This window comes from Pelmatolapia mariae, linkage group LG1, assembly GCF_036321145.2.
Source record: "Pelmatolapia mariae isolate MD_Pm_ZW linkage group LG1, Pm_UMD_F_2, whole genome shotgun sequence".
Classification (NCBI taxonomy): Eukaryota; Metazoa; Chordata; class Actinopteri; order Cichliformes; family Cichlidae; genus Pelmatolapia; species Pelmatolapia mariae.
In genome coordinates, this window is record NC_086227.1 from 3,014,224 (window position 1) to 3,031,173 (window position 16,950).

At 39.7% G+C, this 16,950-nt stretch overlaps 1 protein-coding gene across 2 annotated transcripts in view; it reads left to right on the plus strand.

Annotated features, from left to right (window-relative positions):
* Positions 1-16,950, plus strand: part of LOC134624915 (SH3 and multiple ankyrin repeat domains protein 2-like) — a 299,782-nt gene that overhangs the window by 90,237 nt on the left and 192,595 nt on the right. For both annotated transcript variants that reach the window (XM_063470103.1, XM_063470113.1), the window contains exons 2-4: positions 2,697-2,924; positions 13,272-13,475; positions 15,024-15,095. In XM_063470103.1, coding sequence (XP_063326173.1) covers positions 2,721-2,924; positions 13,272-13,475; positions 15,024-15,095 — 480 coding nt within the window. In that variant the 5' untranslated portion in view covers positions 2,697-2,720. The remainder of the gene's footprint in view (positions 1-2,696; positions 2,925-13,271; positions 13,476-15,023; positions 15,096-16,950) is intronic.

Genomic DNA, 16,950 nt, shown 5'->3' on the forward strand with positions numbered 1-16,950 from the left:
GCAGGAGGCTGAAATGAAAATGTGCAAAAACAAAATCAGGATTTTCTTTTCGAACTGATATAAAACTGGCATTTTTTAACTGTCGCACCTTGATTCTTCATCTTTTCTCATCCATTTTCATCCTTCTTTGTTAAAAACGTTTCTCAAATCCTCAAGGAATACATGTAGAGTTATCTGTTATCATGAGTGGGAATACGAACTCAAGCAATCTGGAAAAAGGCAAATCTATCCATTACACTGAAACTGGCAGCTTTATCTGTTGTTACCTGCAGTGTCATCAAATCTGGGACATCTCAGCTAATGGGCATATATGGTCGGATATTTACACTCATCATAGCCATGAAAAAAAGGGACTGGGTGTACAAGTTTGAATTTATTTTGGATTTTCTATAATCTACACAGCGTCAAAATTATATATTTGTTTAAATATATACAAATATAAATATACACTCATTAAGGTGGTGCTTAAGATTCTATATTTCTAAATAACTGCAAATTACAAATAGTTTTCAAATAGGTAAGCTGTTTAAACCAAAGACGACTGTACCAGCTCTCAGGAATGGTGGTAGAAGAATCATCCTGTGGGGCTCCTTTACTACCAGTGGCACAAGGACATTGAACAAAGTGGATTAAATAATAAGAAGGACTACTTTCAGATTCTTCAACTTCACCTCAAATTAACAGCTAGACAGCTGAAACTTGGACCCAATTGGGGGTTCAAAAAAGACAAAGATTCTAAATACACATCTTATTGCTTCAAAAGCCAACTCTAGACCCAGCAATCTTAGCTAATTATAGGCCAGTCTCCAACCTTCATATCAAACATCCTTGAAAGAGTAGTTGTCAAACAGCTAACAGATCATCTGCAGAGGAATGGCTTATTTGAAGAGTTTCAGTCAGGTTTCAGAGCTCATCACAGCACAGAAACAGCTTTAGTGAAGGTTACAAATGATCTTCTTATGGCCTCTGACAGTGGACTCATCTCTGTGCTTGTCCTGCTAGACCTCAGTGCAGCGTTCAATACTGTTTACCATAATATCCTATTATATAAAAATGGTATCTAACCAGATTCTTACTCTGGATGGCATTACCTTGGCCTCCAGTAACACTGTGAGGAACCTTGGAGTCATTTTTGACCAGGACATGTCCTTCAATGCACATATAAAACAAATATGTAAGACTGCTTTCTTCCATTTGTGCAACATCTCTAAAGTTAGAAATATCCTGTCTCAGAGTGACGCTGAAAAACTAGTTCATGCATTTATTACTTCCAGGCTGGACTACTGTAATTCTTTATTATCAGGAAGTCCTAAAAACTCCCTGAAAAGTCTTCAGCTGATCCAAAATGCTGCAGCAAGAGTCCTGACAGGGACTAGAAAGATAGAGCAGATTTCTCCTGTTTTGGCTTCCCTTCATTGGCTTCCTGTTAAATCCAGAATTGAATTCAAAATCCTGCTCCTCACATACAAGGTCTTAAATAATCAGGGCCCATCTTATCTTAAAGACCTTGTAGTACCATATCACCCTATTAGAGCACTTCGCTCTCACACTGCAGGCTTACTTGTTGTTCCTTGTTATGAACCTGTGACAGAGTCCAGGTTTGGGTTTTTTCTTTTTTGTTTGTTTGTTTGGTTTTGGTTTTTGCAGCAGTCGCAGTTAAACAGACAGATGTTTGAAAAGTCATCTTGTTAAATACAGTATCTTGCTGGCACTCTGAAAAGAAGTAGAGTGAAATACGCACATCTTAGCATGATCATTTCCTATGTTTAACTATAACCTTCAGATTTTGACTTACAGGGTTTTTGCTTATTTCCAAGTTGAAGTGTTTTCTTTAGTTAAAGAAAAGGTCATAGATTAGATTTAAAAAAAAAAAGAAACATAATATTTAATAAATGAAATGAAGAAGAAGTTATACATTAGGAAAGTTTTACCTAAAAACCATTTAATCTCTGTCTGTGTTTAGTACTTATGTTAGACCTCTAACTGTTATCTAATGTCAACAAGTGAGAATAGTTCAGTGTGAGTGTTGGGTACTGTTTTAATCAGTTACTTAAAAAAAAAAAATAGCTGATTAACCTAATTACAAAACTAGCATGTTATGCTACTTGTTATAAGAAGAGACCCATCTTTTTTGTCAGTGTAAGGTCAATGTCATATGAGGATATTAATTGTTAGTATTTAATTAATATAAAACATTTAACCTCCAAATCCCCACACACTGACTTCTGAGAAAATTCTAAGTTGAAAATATAATTAATTAGACATTCGGGTTATTTCAGTATCTTCATTCTGCCCAGATCACTTACAAGAACACAGCTGGAGGCATTGACTGATAAGACCATAAATCATGTTGACAGTGGATCATTTGGCCATAGGGAATAGATTAACTCTCAGGTGCAGTTTTCACCCTCGCGAAGTTCATTTAGTGATATACAGTAAGCACTAATGAGCCAGACCATGTTTTTGCATATATTAGGTGATATTAGTACCTCTGGGAGTTTACTGAAGCCCACTGTACAAGCTGTTAGCACAGGATGGATGAGACAAAGTAGCATGCGTGGTCTTTGATGGCTGTCTGAAATAACAGAAGGTGTCTGATGGGAACAGGAGGAGATTGTTCAATTTGAATATCTAGTTTCTTTAATCAGCTCTTTGCAAGAGCCTGATATTATTTCCTGTTTGCTTCTCTGTCCCAGCTGAATTCCTCGGGCCTGCTGACTATGCCCCAAAGCTCCACCTCCAGTGAGGATGAGATGGCCCAGAGCTTTTCCGACTACTCTGATGATTGTGCCTCCGAGAGCTCCCGTGAAGAAACCATCTATGAGACCATAAGGGCCACTGCAGAGCCATCGCAGAACCGCATGGACGACATTCACACGAACTCACTGGTTGTCCGTGTCTTGATCCCTGACTTGCAGCAGACAGTGAGTATCTGTGAAGGATGAGAACAGAGCTGTTGAGAGTGCTGACCTCGTAGCATCCACCAGCTCACCCGCATCTAGGGTAGGGTTAGGCAAACATCCACCCCTTTTTTTGTTAAATTTTCATCTTTTTGGGATGCCAGAGGTCAAAGTGTTTAACAGAACAATATTAATGTTAACATTAATGTATGAGACTTCATCAGTAAGGGAAACAACCTTGACCCTAACCCTAGATGGGATGCCAGTAACCCGATAAATGTTTCGAATTGATCATGTTTGTGACTGTGAAATATTAACGTGATTGATGAACATAAACTTGCGACTTGATATGTACTGGAAATGAATGCTGTGTATTCTAACACCTTCTAACCTCTTTTGTGATCTAAAAGCTTTTATTGAAAGCTGGCTTGCAGTAAACTCAAACGCAATGATGCCGTTAATGTGTGAGACCTGCAGGAAAGGTACAGTCGGTGGCATTTCAGTTGTGGGTTACAAACAGTGTCACCATGCATTAAACAGATAGGAATCTTTATAAAAATTGATAATGCAAGCAGAAAGAAACAGGTGCATTTCCAGATGTTAAAGGTTTTACAGTGATCCAAATGTGCTTCACTGCACTCTGCTCACTCCAACTCCAACGACGAAATCACTGGCGTTTCTGAGAGGGTAAATATTCTTTAAGGGTCCTTTCATGTATAAAGTAGTATCCCTATTAGCTCTCCTGGTATATATCATCTGTTGTATATAACTAGAGAGATAAAAGAAATTAGCAGGAAATGTGTAAAGACTTTTGCCAAAACTTGAAAAACATATACACCTGTTAGCACATTCCATTGGTTTGTTGTTTTATCTTATTTTATACTCATTATAAGACTCCTCTAGCATGATAATATAACACATCCTTATCTCTTCCATTTGTGTGAGATTAACTTTTAAGCAAATGGATGTTTTCAGAGGAAGCAAAGGAGTGTAATCTCAGCCTTAGAGGCTTCCTGCTCTTTAAAGTAGGCTTGCCAGTAATCTTTCACTCATTTACAGTTTTATGTAAAGCCGGGGACTTAAACGAGCTCTGGCCATCAGGAATCATAATATGATATTAGTTGGTCTGTGAATGTTGAATGGGAGACATGTAGCAGGTTGTTATATATAGCTGCATATGTGTAAGAGTGTGTATCAAAGGTTAAGGTGGGTCATGAGGTGGGCGGGGCTATTTGGAAAATTAGTGAAGAAAAGGGGCATTTACTGGATTAGGTGCATGATGGTTTATTGCCATCAAATATTTGGTGAGACTCACACTACAACATTTAATGACACAGTTTGCCCTTAGAACTCAAATACTGATTATACAATGTAATATTGCTGTGCAGTTTATAATAGAAGATGATGAACCCAGATGTGGGAGCCCAAAGGAGAAAGTAAATGAATGTTAGATTGTCCTTCCATTTCCTATTAATATGGAAATGAATAGCAGGTAGATGAATAGCTGAAAGTAAATGATGCCTAATTAATCTTATTTTTAGGCCCTTATTTCATATTCCATATTAAAGCTGCGAGCAGCAGTGATATGACCGTCGCATCGCGCCTGCTGCCATGCATGTGTGCCGGGGGTCGGGCTCGACTCATTCGAGACGTTTGTTGCAGTCTTTCAGAAAATTCTAATTTGTCTGTTTCATAAACAAGGCACACTTCCTGTGCGTGCTAGACATTGTACAAGAACATATGTTCAGTTTATGTCATAGTGTTGTGCACTGAGTGTGTGACCAGCTGTATGTCTGTGCGGGATGGAAGCGGGATGCAACATAACTTAACATATTTTTGATACATTTTCATCCTTTGGTGAGCCAACTCCAAAAATATCTCATTCCGTGTACACTGAATAACAATAGTCTACATTGGCTGTCTCTCACCCTTTACCCACCCCTGTTACTTGTCATGTGTTTCTTTGGTGTATTAAGAGTTTTTTCATGTGCAGAGGTGTTTTTTTCTGTTCTCAAACTGATCTCCCTATTGGAGCTCAGTCTGGGGGGAGTTATTTTTTTCTCCTTATCTTTCCTCATGTGGTGCATTTTCCATTGTTATACCTCTCTGACCTGTCTTCCCCATGTGATGTTTTTGTGTAATGTAGGTATGGTTGGAGGGTAAGATGGCGCCGCCATTGCGTGCAATAGGTCGGCAGCCTTAACATGAAATTTCCCCTTGTGGGACTAATAAAGGTATATCAATCAATCAATCAATCAATCAATAAAATGTCTGTCTGTCAATCTTAAATTTAAAATGTCTCATAATGTTTTTGGCTGTTTCAGCCTCAAACACAGACAAACCTACCACATGGCCTGCTTCATGGAAATTTTGTAGGGAGTGATATGGAGCCAGTTTCCCACACCCACTAATAAGACCTATAAACCTTTAAACTGATAATAATGTTATGATTTTCTAAAATTTCCTAACCCCTCAATTACAACTTCCTTTTTCATGCCATGCCACTAGAGCCTGCCATTAAATGAAAAGCCATCATTTTTGCACAAAGGCATCATCAAGGCTGGAAGTTTATACAGACCTCTTTCTAAGTGGATGTGGTCAGCCTGTGAGGAAGAATACTCGAAGCAAAAAACATTTCCTATTCCCACTCGGTGCTGCTCTGGCTGTCGGTGCCTATTTGTTGGGACTTTCATCAAATGTAAAGTTTGGGACAGATTAGAAATGCGTGTTTAAGTTACAGTATTTTTTGTGCTTCATAGCAAAACACTGAGGCCATTTGAAAAAAACTGAGTTTACTCAAAAAAGTAGTACCAACTCTTTAAGGCTTTCCTGACCAAATTTCAGATGGGTCTGATAAATCAAGCAGGACTGATTCACTTAAACCATGCTGTAAATTAAATAATCTGTTAAACTCAGGCACTTTTAAAGATTTTAAAGTGAAAATCTGAATATAATCAGGTTATGTGTTAAGCATAAGTTACCATGGTGATTTAGCCAGGTCAAAAGAGAGTTACTTTCATGACACAGAAAATTCTCACAACTCGCAAGCCAATAACTGTCACGGTCCGGGGTGACAGAAACCAGGTTTCTGTATTATTATTGAGCTTTGTTGTTATCTGGGGTGTAACTGCAATTGTGATGGTTTCTGTTTTGTTTCTCTAGTTCTTAGGTTTTGGTCCCTGTACTCCATGTCCCCTGTGTAGTTTCGTGTAAGTCCGTGTCCTTGAGCCAGTTGTATTTCCTGTTTTACTTTGAAGTTGTCCCAGGTCATGTATTCTGTTTTCCTTCCCTGTTGTCTTGTATAGTTAGGTTGTTACCTTGTGTGTATATTTAGTGTGTGGTTACCTCTGTTCTTCGCCGGAGCGTCTGCGTGTCATTCTGTGTATCGTCCCCGGTGTTTCTCTGCCCAAGTTTGTCTCCAGCTATGTTTCCAGGTCTGGAAAAGGCTCTCTGTTTAAAAAAACCACTCATCTCTGATAAATATTACCCAATAGGCAAACAGAGCTTTGATGGAGTCGGAGAGGAGACTTGCCCAGCTCTAACTGATACTGTCCCTATGGGAGACGAACCTGGTCCATTTGAAGGCATGTTTGCCAGGGTGGACCTGGTGCACCTTTACACTGGTTATAAAAGGCTCTCCTCTAAATCGGTGCGCTTGGTAAATAACTGGGTTACATTTAGTGGCCTTGAAAACTAAGTTAACTGTTAATTTTAAGGTTAGCATAACCTGTAAGAGCCCTTCGAGTGATGTTATAAGAATATGCAGGTTTTATGCTTCACTGTTCACAAAAGTTAAAACGGGAATGTCCACAATTTAGACTTTTTGAATGCAGGGCATGTCACTAAAAGCAGTTCAGCAGAAACAAAGCAAAAGCCACATCAAATCATAATAATCACACAATCAAATCGGTGGACTTATCTCATGAACCTACTCTGAGATTATGCTGATTTTATTCTGATCTGAGAGAGGAGACAGGTTGGACAGAATGGGCATGCCTTGGCCACGACGTGCCTATCTCTGTGTGGATATAATCCAATAAGATTCCAAGTTCTTGGAAGTTGTAATCCAGTAGGACCAAAACCTCAAAGTGTAAAAATTGTCATCTAAAATTGTCGCTATGACTGTCCAAACAGTCATATGTGCGTTAAAGACTCTCACACAAACTCTTCACAGCAAATGATCAACTCAGTTTAACTTAACTACTGGACCTGACTGACCATCCAGTTAGTCCCAATTCTAAGTTTGTGTGATTGTTTAACGAAAAAAGTCACCAAGTTATTCTCCTGTTGACCAATGCTCCCTCTAAGCTGCACGCGTGCGCAATTGTGCACTGCTGGGATGGTCTCTGCGCACAGAAAATCTGCGTTGCGCACAAAAAAAAAAATCTAACCTGAAATGCGTTAACAATTCTGTTTTGCAGTGTTAGTCACTGACTGGCTGCTCCCGTATGGGATTAGAACGATGCCACCTTATCCCATAGTCCAGCCAATAATGCGATTCACATTCGTATATACGCAGCTAATCAACGTGGTTGACAGGCTATGACAGCGCCCTTATGTGCCGACACCGGTGTTTTAGCTAGCAAAGCGGCGTGGCTGATGTGGAGTGAAGCCACGTTAATGACAACGTGTACAACCATTGGAGATGTGAGCAGCACAGACGGAACAACTGACGGAAAAAGTGTGGACTTTATACCAGTTTTTAAATTGTGTTGATAGGCCACGTAAAACCAGAGTTATGATAAAAATATCTGCAATGTTTGGTTTTTTTCCTGAATACTGTCGTTGTTTATATTTACTGCGGGAAGAAACGGTAAAAACGGCGTTTTATAAGAAAAGCGCTCGAAAGCACTCTCCACCTGTGAGCAAAGACGAAACCAAAACACCCCACCCTTTCCTATTGGTGGAAAAATGTACCATGTCGACCAATCAAAACATGGCATTTAGTTGTTAAGAAACGGGAGGAAGTTTTAGGAGTGACGGCGGTGTTTTGAGATGTGAGAGATTTGCGACGCTTACCACAAATCTTGTGTAGTTAGTGTGTAGTTAGTGTGTAGTGTAGTCAATAGTTTTGTTGTGTGTGTCAGAACAATGAGGCGACTGCTGAATGTTACAGGTGTTACAGGAGTGATACATCACCTGTTGTCAGGCCTGCAGGTATCAGGCTGTTGTTCTCCTTTATCTCATAGTGAACAGAAATAATTTTTTGGAGTAGCACAAATAATTTGTGTGGCATCAAATTTGATGCAGAACAGCTGATTGTTCTGTAAATAGTTTGAAATGTTTATTTAAAAACGCCTTGGCTGCATTTTTAGGTAAACAGCTGCAAAAAACTTTGTTGTTTGCAAAACTCAGTAACTTTTTTGAAGAAGTAATTATATAATTAATTGCCCAACATTGGTAATTATATCCTGTATTTTGCAGACAGAGTTACAGGACTCTCTCCCAGACCACAGACTCAGACTCATAATACAAGTCAGAGCTTTATAAAATAAAATAAAAAGTTGTGTTTTCAAAATTGGAGTTCAAGTTATTTTTACTTCCAATAGTGTTAACATACTACACAGGTCATGAACAAGATTTTTTTAAATTTTCATTGTAAGTGGGCTAAAGCAGTTAATTAAAAGTAGTCTAACAGAAATGTAAATGCTGTCATTTGATTATTTTAATAAACCATGTAACTTGGATGGATTCAGTGCTGGCGTGACCACAGTGCACACGTCTGCTGTTGCTCACAGTGATCCAAGGGACCGCTCAGGGGGTTTGTGTGTTCGCTCAGACACATTAAAAATTAGAGGGAATATTGCTGTTGACCCACCTGAGTAAGCAAACAAGAACATATCAGGACCGCCTGCAGTTTGTGAAGTGGAGTTGAAGACTCCGTCATACATCTGCTTCAACAAACCCACTGTCATCTGGACGAAGCAGGCAACACTGTAAGGATCACGTTCTTTGACTTCTCCAGTGTATCTCCAGTGCAACACAATTCAGCCTGATTTGCTCCAGAAGACACAGGTGGAGGCCTGAACAATAGCCTGGATCACTGACTACCTGACAAACAGACCACAGCTGCGTGTCTAACCAGGTGGTTAGCAGCGCAGCAGCACCACAGGGAACTGTACTCTCACCATTCCTTCTTACTCTCACTTGTATTGGAAGTCTGAAGTGTACAGAGACCTGTCATCTGCAGAAATATTCAGATGACTCTGCAGTCGTCGGCTAGATCAGAGATGGACAAGAAACTAAGTACAGAGAGCTGGTGGACTGCTTTGTGTCATGCCTTAGAAACAATCATCTAATCTTGAATGTAAACAAAAACAAAGGAGATAATTGTAGATTTTAGAAGAAATATGGTTAAGTTAAACACTATTTCCATCATGTGATTAGAAGTGTAGGTGGTCAAAGAGTATAAAAACCTCAGTGTCCACCTGGACGACAGACTAGACTGGAGACTGATCAGTGAAGCTATCTACAAGAAGAGTCAGACCAGACTGTACTTCCTGAGGAAGCTTGGGTCCTTCAATAAGTGTGTTGTGGAGAGTGTAATCTCTTCTTCCTTCACCTGCTGGGGTAGCAGCATCAGAGCCAGGGACTTAAAGCGGCTCAAAAACCTGATGAAGAACACTGCTTCTGTCCTACTGTGGAACCAGTGGAGATGATGGTGCAAAGAGGGATTCTTCATAAAATCAAAAAAATTACGGACAACCCTGAGCATCCTCTTCATGAGTCGGTTTACAGCAGCAGAGTGTCTTCAGACCTGCTGTAATACAGACCGCTAGATAAAGCCTGTACAGGGCAAATTTACCCCCCCCCCCCAAAAAAAAGGAACAAACAATGAATGTTTTCTGTGTTTTCTGTGTGTGCATTAAAAATAAATTCTAAGTAGAAACAAGATTCTACTTTTAAAATCTTTCTGGTAAACAGTGACTATATAAAGAACAGATAACAGCACATCTCTAACATTTGGACTCCACAGTGTTTTGTTTGTTTAATGTGAACAGTGGGAACTGTGACATTCTTTAGCTGTTAGCTTTTCATAAACTGCAGCGTTGGTACATTTACACTGTGGGTCAGTATGGTGCTGCTTGTTCTTTAAAGCTCTGTGAGAACCATGTGCATACAGTACAAGCAGCCTACGTCCTCACTGACCATGTACCACATGTAGGCGACCTTAACTGTACATAGTTGCAGCCTTCCTTTCATTCACAGTGAGAGTCTGTAAGTAAACGTTCGTCATCAAAGACTACCAGTGTGAATGTGAAAGAGCAGCTAGGTGCTTCTGGAGTCTGTGCAGTAGTTTGAGTTTGCTTTGAACTGCAGCTCTTTGCTTGGTGCGTGCATGTCCTTGAGGAATAATAGCTTTTTATTGGATGTACATGTGCAGGCTGAAAGAAACAAAAGGACAAAGGAGTAAAAGGGACCAAAGATGGCGGGGCTGCTGCTTGGCAAAGCTCTGTCTTCAGCCACTTGATGTTCCTCTCCTGAGTTTCGCTCCTTTCTGTCTCAGTTTTTAATGCCTTTTTATGCTGCATATTTCTTTCAGTCTTGTTGTAGGAAATATAACACATCTTTTGGAGTTTGTACAATCCAGTGGATTGAAATGTACAGAGATGAAATAAACTCATGACCCGTTGACATAATTATCAAGGTGAAAAGAACTGCAGCATAAAATATCTATGTGCATGTTCCCATGTGCACTAAGCTCTCTCACGAGTATGCACTAGTGCTTCTGATTTCACATTCATCAGTGAGTACTCAGTGGTGCCACTTGATCACATGATTGAGTCACACAGTCCGCTTGGAAATCAAAATCAAGTGAATAATTCAAGCTAACACAAACACACAGTATCCTTGCTCACAGACACGTGAGGCAGGCTCCTGAAAACTGTGCTTATTCATATCGTTTCTGAGTGCAAAGACTAGAAGCAGGAGGAAAAGATATCCAGACTTTGTCTAAAATATTTAAGAGTGTAATAATCTCTGTCAAACTGCAATTTATCCAAAAAAAGTCTAAAAGTCAGCTGCAGCAATGTACATATGTTTCAAAAGGACCAACATCTTGGACAGGAAAAGGCAGGTGTAGGGAGTGACAACATTTCCTCTTTCCCATATGCTTTTCTGTGTTCTTGGTTCTTCCACAATCTTCACACTGTTCTTCTCTTACAAGCTTTCTTTTCTCACTTTATTTCATCCATCTCCACTGTCATTCAATGCCAGTACACAGTTCTTACATCCAGACAGAGACAACATCTTTTCAAAGTTAATTTCTGCTAAAAATTCAGAGGCTGGACTCAGTAACAAGCAAAGCGAGCTTTCCAAACATGGTTGGTTTGAATGCTTGGACCACAGGACATGAAGGGTTTGTGAACACCAGAAAGCTGCTATGGACATATGCTTAGTCTAACTGTCATTAACTCACACACCAGCACCATCAAATGTGTGTTGACAAGAGTAGTAACTGTCCCCAATAAGATGATTTTACCTAGTCGGGTGTCATGTAAAGCAGTTGCTGCAGCAAATGCTCACTGTTTGAAATTATCTTTTCAAATATTCTGTATTTTTGGTCTGGGTCCTACATTTTCAGTTCTGGCCACTGTGGATCATGCTAATTTCACAGTCAGGCAGGTGCCAGTGGAGATGATAACAGATTAGGTTTTCACCAATTTCAATGGTCACAACCAAAGTAGCAAAGATGACACAAAATACTAAGGGATCTTATTTCTGTTTAAGCTAGTTTTTAAAAAGCTAGGACTCCCTACAACCTCCTGCAGGGCATCCAGTCGTGAGAGTAAGCCAGTGTAATGAAGGTTCACTGACAGGAGAATTTACTTAGATTGGTTTTGATGACAGGTGAAATTATGCATCATAAAGGACCAAGGATCAAACATGAGAATGTCACTGAACACATCCTCAACACCAGTACATCATTTCTTCTGGAGCTCGTCTTGTCACATCTTTAAAATAAGTTTTGCATCTTTACCATCAGTTATTGACGTCCAGGGTTGGTGGTACAAACGTCCATTTTGTGAAGCAAAAGTTCAAGTCCAGGGTTGCCCTGCTTTTTAGGGTCTTTTCTTTACGACTTTAACTTTCTTTCCATGGAGAGATCAAAAACATCTATGCACAAAATTTCTGGGCTTTGCTGAGTGATGATCTCCAACTTTTCCTGCAGCAATTTGCAGCTGATGTGAAGTGGCTGTGATAAGAATTAGCTCCAAGTGCAGAGCCATGGATCTCACCTGGAACAGTATAGAGTATTCAATGTTTAATTAAACATTGTAGTGGTCAGCATATACAGCATTTAGTTCTTACAGCTGCTGAGAGATCTCAGTGGACTTGAGCCTTTTTGTCCTCTTGGCATACTTTTTTTGGTCTCTCTAACCCAAAAATGTAAAACCACTGGAAAACACAGTTTTGTCAGTTTTTATTCTGTATATCTCTATGTTGACGTCCAAAGTACAAGAGCAAACCCTAAACACATGCACACACTATTATCGTTGCATCACTGTTTCATATATAATGTTGAAGTTGAGCACAGTCGGTTCAGGAAGCACTAACAATGGGAGTGGATGGAAGTCTGCTATTGTAAGAAGAGGACAGGAGGCCCTATCAGTCCACACAGCACGTGCCAGATGCTAGACATCTGTTTCTGTATACTTCCAACCCTTCACCTCCTGTCCTTGTTTCAACGCCAGGCAAGAGGATTAAAGCTACACAGAGTTCACAAACTGTTCATCACTTCAGACTTTATTAAAGACACAGGCCTGCTATCACTGGCTGAGCAGCACACCCAGCTGTACAGTCTCACAGACACTTCCTGAATGCCACGGCACAGTGCCTGTAATCCTCTCTGATTCAGACCAGAAATCCTGCATTATTTGTTTGGGTTTTTCACAGAAGCTGAAGCTGAGAAAGAGCAGGGGCAGAAGGGTTCTGTCAATTACATCCGCAGTGAGGACAGCGGCCCCGCTTAGCATCCTAACAATAAAACAATAAATAAAAAAAGGTTTGGCAGTGATGTGTGACGGCCATTGTCTAGTTTTAGTAACTGGGACAGGGTTTGTGTTATTAAAACACCAGTTTGGATATGTTAGAACTGTTTTAATTGGGCACCATTGTTCTTTAGCTCTGGTCTAATCTTCTCTTGAGTCTTATGGCCCAAGCTATTTCCATCTGCCAGTCAAAAGTTTGAAGTCCAGTACAAGTGAAATGTGTGTCACATAATGTTTGTTGTTTTCAGAGGTGATTATTTCATTTTTCTTGCTTGTGTCTGCCAGCCAACACTTCAGGCATCACTTTCTAATCAGTTTGTCTATTTTTTTCCGCTCACATATCCCCCCTCCCCCTCTGCTTCTCTCCAAACCCAACCAGAAATGCATGCGCTTCAACCCGGATGCAACGGTCTGGGTTGCCAAGCAGCGGATCCTTTGTACACTTAATCAGAGCCTGAAAGATGTGCTGAACTATGGGCTTTTCCAGCCAGCTAGCAATGGGAGAGAAGGCAAGTTCCTGGATGAAGAACGCATCCTCCGAGAATACCCCCAGCCAATCAGCAAGGGCGTCCCATCTCTGGAGGTAAACTGTTGACAAATTTATGTCACATCACATTTTTTGGATATTTTATGTTACATAATCTAAAAATTCAAACAGGAAATTGTTTAAATTCTGATGTAAAGAATACAGGTGTGGTCAGAAGTTTACATTCACTCATCATCATGAATATCAGGGTAAATTTAGTCTTTTAATGATTTCTTTATACTGTTTTTCTTTCCAGGGTGGAATGAAAAACAGTTCACATTTTAATCACTTAAAAAAAATAAGAATTAGATGCATAAATGTGTCTTGGATTTTCTCTAATCCACACATGGTCAAACATATATGTATAGGCTCAAATGTCATTAGTGAGCATGATTTGCTGTAGCTTGTAGTTTCTCTTTGTCAGCATAAAAAGGATTTGTCAGCACTCATTGGAATGACCAATACTCAGAATAACAGGATAGTCCAAGGAGAATTCTACATTTACATTAAAGTCTATTGGAGCCATTTTTACACAGCTGCAGATTCCAAGATCATCAGTTCAAACAATTTTATCGAAGCACAAGTTATTTGGTGTCATCACTTTGCCAAACTGTTAGCCACAGATGAGAGGAAAGTGGTTAGGATGTTCAGGAACTGGAAACTACTGGAATACATGGTCCAACAAAAGTGCCTGGTCAACGTGCAACTTACTAAGAGACATTTAATCAAATATATATTTACAGATTTTTATCCTGTGTTGGTCATAGAAAATCCTAAATAAAGTCAACATTGTGCACCCAATTCTTCTTCTTAAAGATATATGCTGTACCCTGGAAAAAGGACAGCTCAAACAAATAATTAAAATCCCCAAATTACAATGACATTCATGCCCATGACGACTGTGTGTAAACCTCAAACCGCAAATGTATTTTTTGAGATGTATATTTAAAAAACTTCAAATCAATACTGAAATTCAGTATTGTTCAAAAGTGAGGAAGGACTGAAGGAATCATTTTTTTGCTTATGTGGCTCAAAGGTTCTGTGCAATACTTTGATTTAGATATAAGTTTGCAAGTAATTTAAAAAATCCTGTTAGTATGGATCTTTAACAAATCCTGCAGTAAAATGTTTGTAGCTGACAGCAGACAGCCCGTAAAAGTAATGAAGTGTGCTCTTGATCAAAAGGACACATCTTAGGCATTATCCCCAGTGATTTCCTTTCCAGAGGAATAGTTGCTTTCAAGATGCACCCAGAGGTGCAAAGTAAACTGGCTGTGACTTATTAGAGGTCACTGGATTCCAAATGTGTACTAATTTAATAGAGGGCTTACTGGAGCCACCCTTTTGATTCGGGACTTTTATTCAAGGCATAGTTGCACTCACTCTGTGGTATCTGATCTCAGATCAGTACAGCACAGACGTGTAATGTGGTATAATATAACTGCTGCTTTACAGTAAGAAGTTACTGACTGTCAGGAGAAATATTAAATATAAAGTCATAATGATTTTTCTTGAATTTCTGTTGATGCCTACAATTTTTAAACACAGTAATGTAACCGTTTTGCTTACAAATGCACTTAATTATTACTTTTTTTTACTCAACAGTTCCGATACAAGAGCAGAGTCTACAGACAGCCCAATGTCGATGAGAAACAGATCGCCAAACTTCATACAAAGGTAGGATTTTTGTCGAGTTAGTATTTAGTCACATGTTTAGGAAGCACACTGACTCTCAGACAGGGATTGCAAGTCATTTATGATGAGCCAACTTTGACTAAAAGCAGAGACTGGTTTTCCAAATAATGCCACATGACCGAGACACGTCTACTTTAACTTGATTTTGACATGCACATAGAGACAGAGGATCATTAAACTATCGATAAGCTTTTACCCACAATTCAGCTGAACTGAATGGATTTAAAAATCCCAGTGAGGTAAAAACAGATTAAAGACGATATTTAACGAGGATGCGCTACTTTGCACCTACCTGACACTGGGTGTTTGGAACAGCAGATAAATGCTCTCAGAAACCGGGTACATGTAGCTGAGACAAATGATCATGAAATCCAAGAATAAATAATAAATGAAATGTGCGACAATAAATGTCACACTTCCACCCACCTCACTCTGACTGTTGGCTGGCCCCTGGGAAGTGCAGTGTGAAAACACAACAGTAATGGCTGTTTCACACCAAAGGTGTTGCCAAAATAAAATCATAAAAATTAGAAAAGAAAGGACGCTCACAGATTGTGTTTCTTTGTAGTGGCCTCAATAATCACTCTCTCAATTGGATTAACACTTGCATCTGTTTGCTGTGCTTCTTGGCAGCTCGAGTTGTGTGACGAGAAAAGAGTGAGGGATAGAAAGTCCAAGCAAGTGTACAGTGCGGCTTACCTGTCAGTTATGCTTATTTGGCTTTGCTGTTCCTGTGTGATAGTCGAGAAAACTCTGTGAGTTTGTATGCTGCTCAGATGAAGGCTGTTCTTTTTTCTGGCAGCCCAAAAGCAGACTGCTCCCTCACTCTATCTCTGTTCCTCCCACATGAACTGAAATAAATGTATACAGTAAATTGAAGATTTCTAGCGTCTCCATCGCTGTGAAAGGCTAACTCTGGGCTGCTTTCCCACTGCTACTGTAATCCTGTAGTGCAGCCAAAGTATAAGTGTCTCTGGCAGCGCTCTGTTACCGGCATTATGGGAAACTGTCTGACAGCTGCTCTAACTCCATCTCGACTATAGGGAAGAGAGGATGGACAAGAGGTGGTAGGCTACTAGAATCAAAAAAGTTCAGAAAAAGCACATGTTCAATAAATATGGGGCACGGTGGTTAATGTACTCAAACCAAGTTTACAAAAGGGTCAGTTTAGCAAATGTGTTTGACAGACATCTGTTTCTAATGTGGAATTGTTTCTTGGCTTGACCCAACTTTTCGGAGCTAATCCTGTTTGCCATGCAGTCTGCTGCCCTGCGGTTGGCTCGAGCTCACACTGAGAGAGCCAATCAAACTTCAGTTTCCCAAACTATTTCAGTAAAAGGAGAAAGAGAGAGAGAAGGATAGGGTACCGTCCTGCAGACTGATTCATCAGGCCTGGAGACACACACACACAGACACACACACACACACACACACACACAAACACACACACACACACAAGGGACGTATCAGCTACATTAAATAAAACATTCCAGAAAAACACATGAACTCGTGACATTTCTGGGTATTTAACTGACTCATCATGGTTAAGATTTAAACAGCAGCTCTATGCATCTGTGATGAAAACCAGCTTAGTTTCATTCGGTCACATCAGCCTGATGGAACGGTATCAGCTGTCACATTAGCTAATGTGGACTGGCATTGATCCAGCTGAATGGCAGCTTAGCTCAACTACATGACCAGTCTGAAGTAAATCTATGCTTGATTATTGTTTTTGCTTTTTATTTATTTTTATTCCTTTACTTCTATGGATAAAGCTTGAAATGTTTTTTAAACTGTTTTGTTCTTTATTGGTTAGTTTAAAGGAAAAATCTCCTCC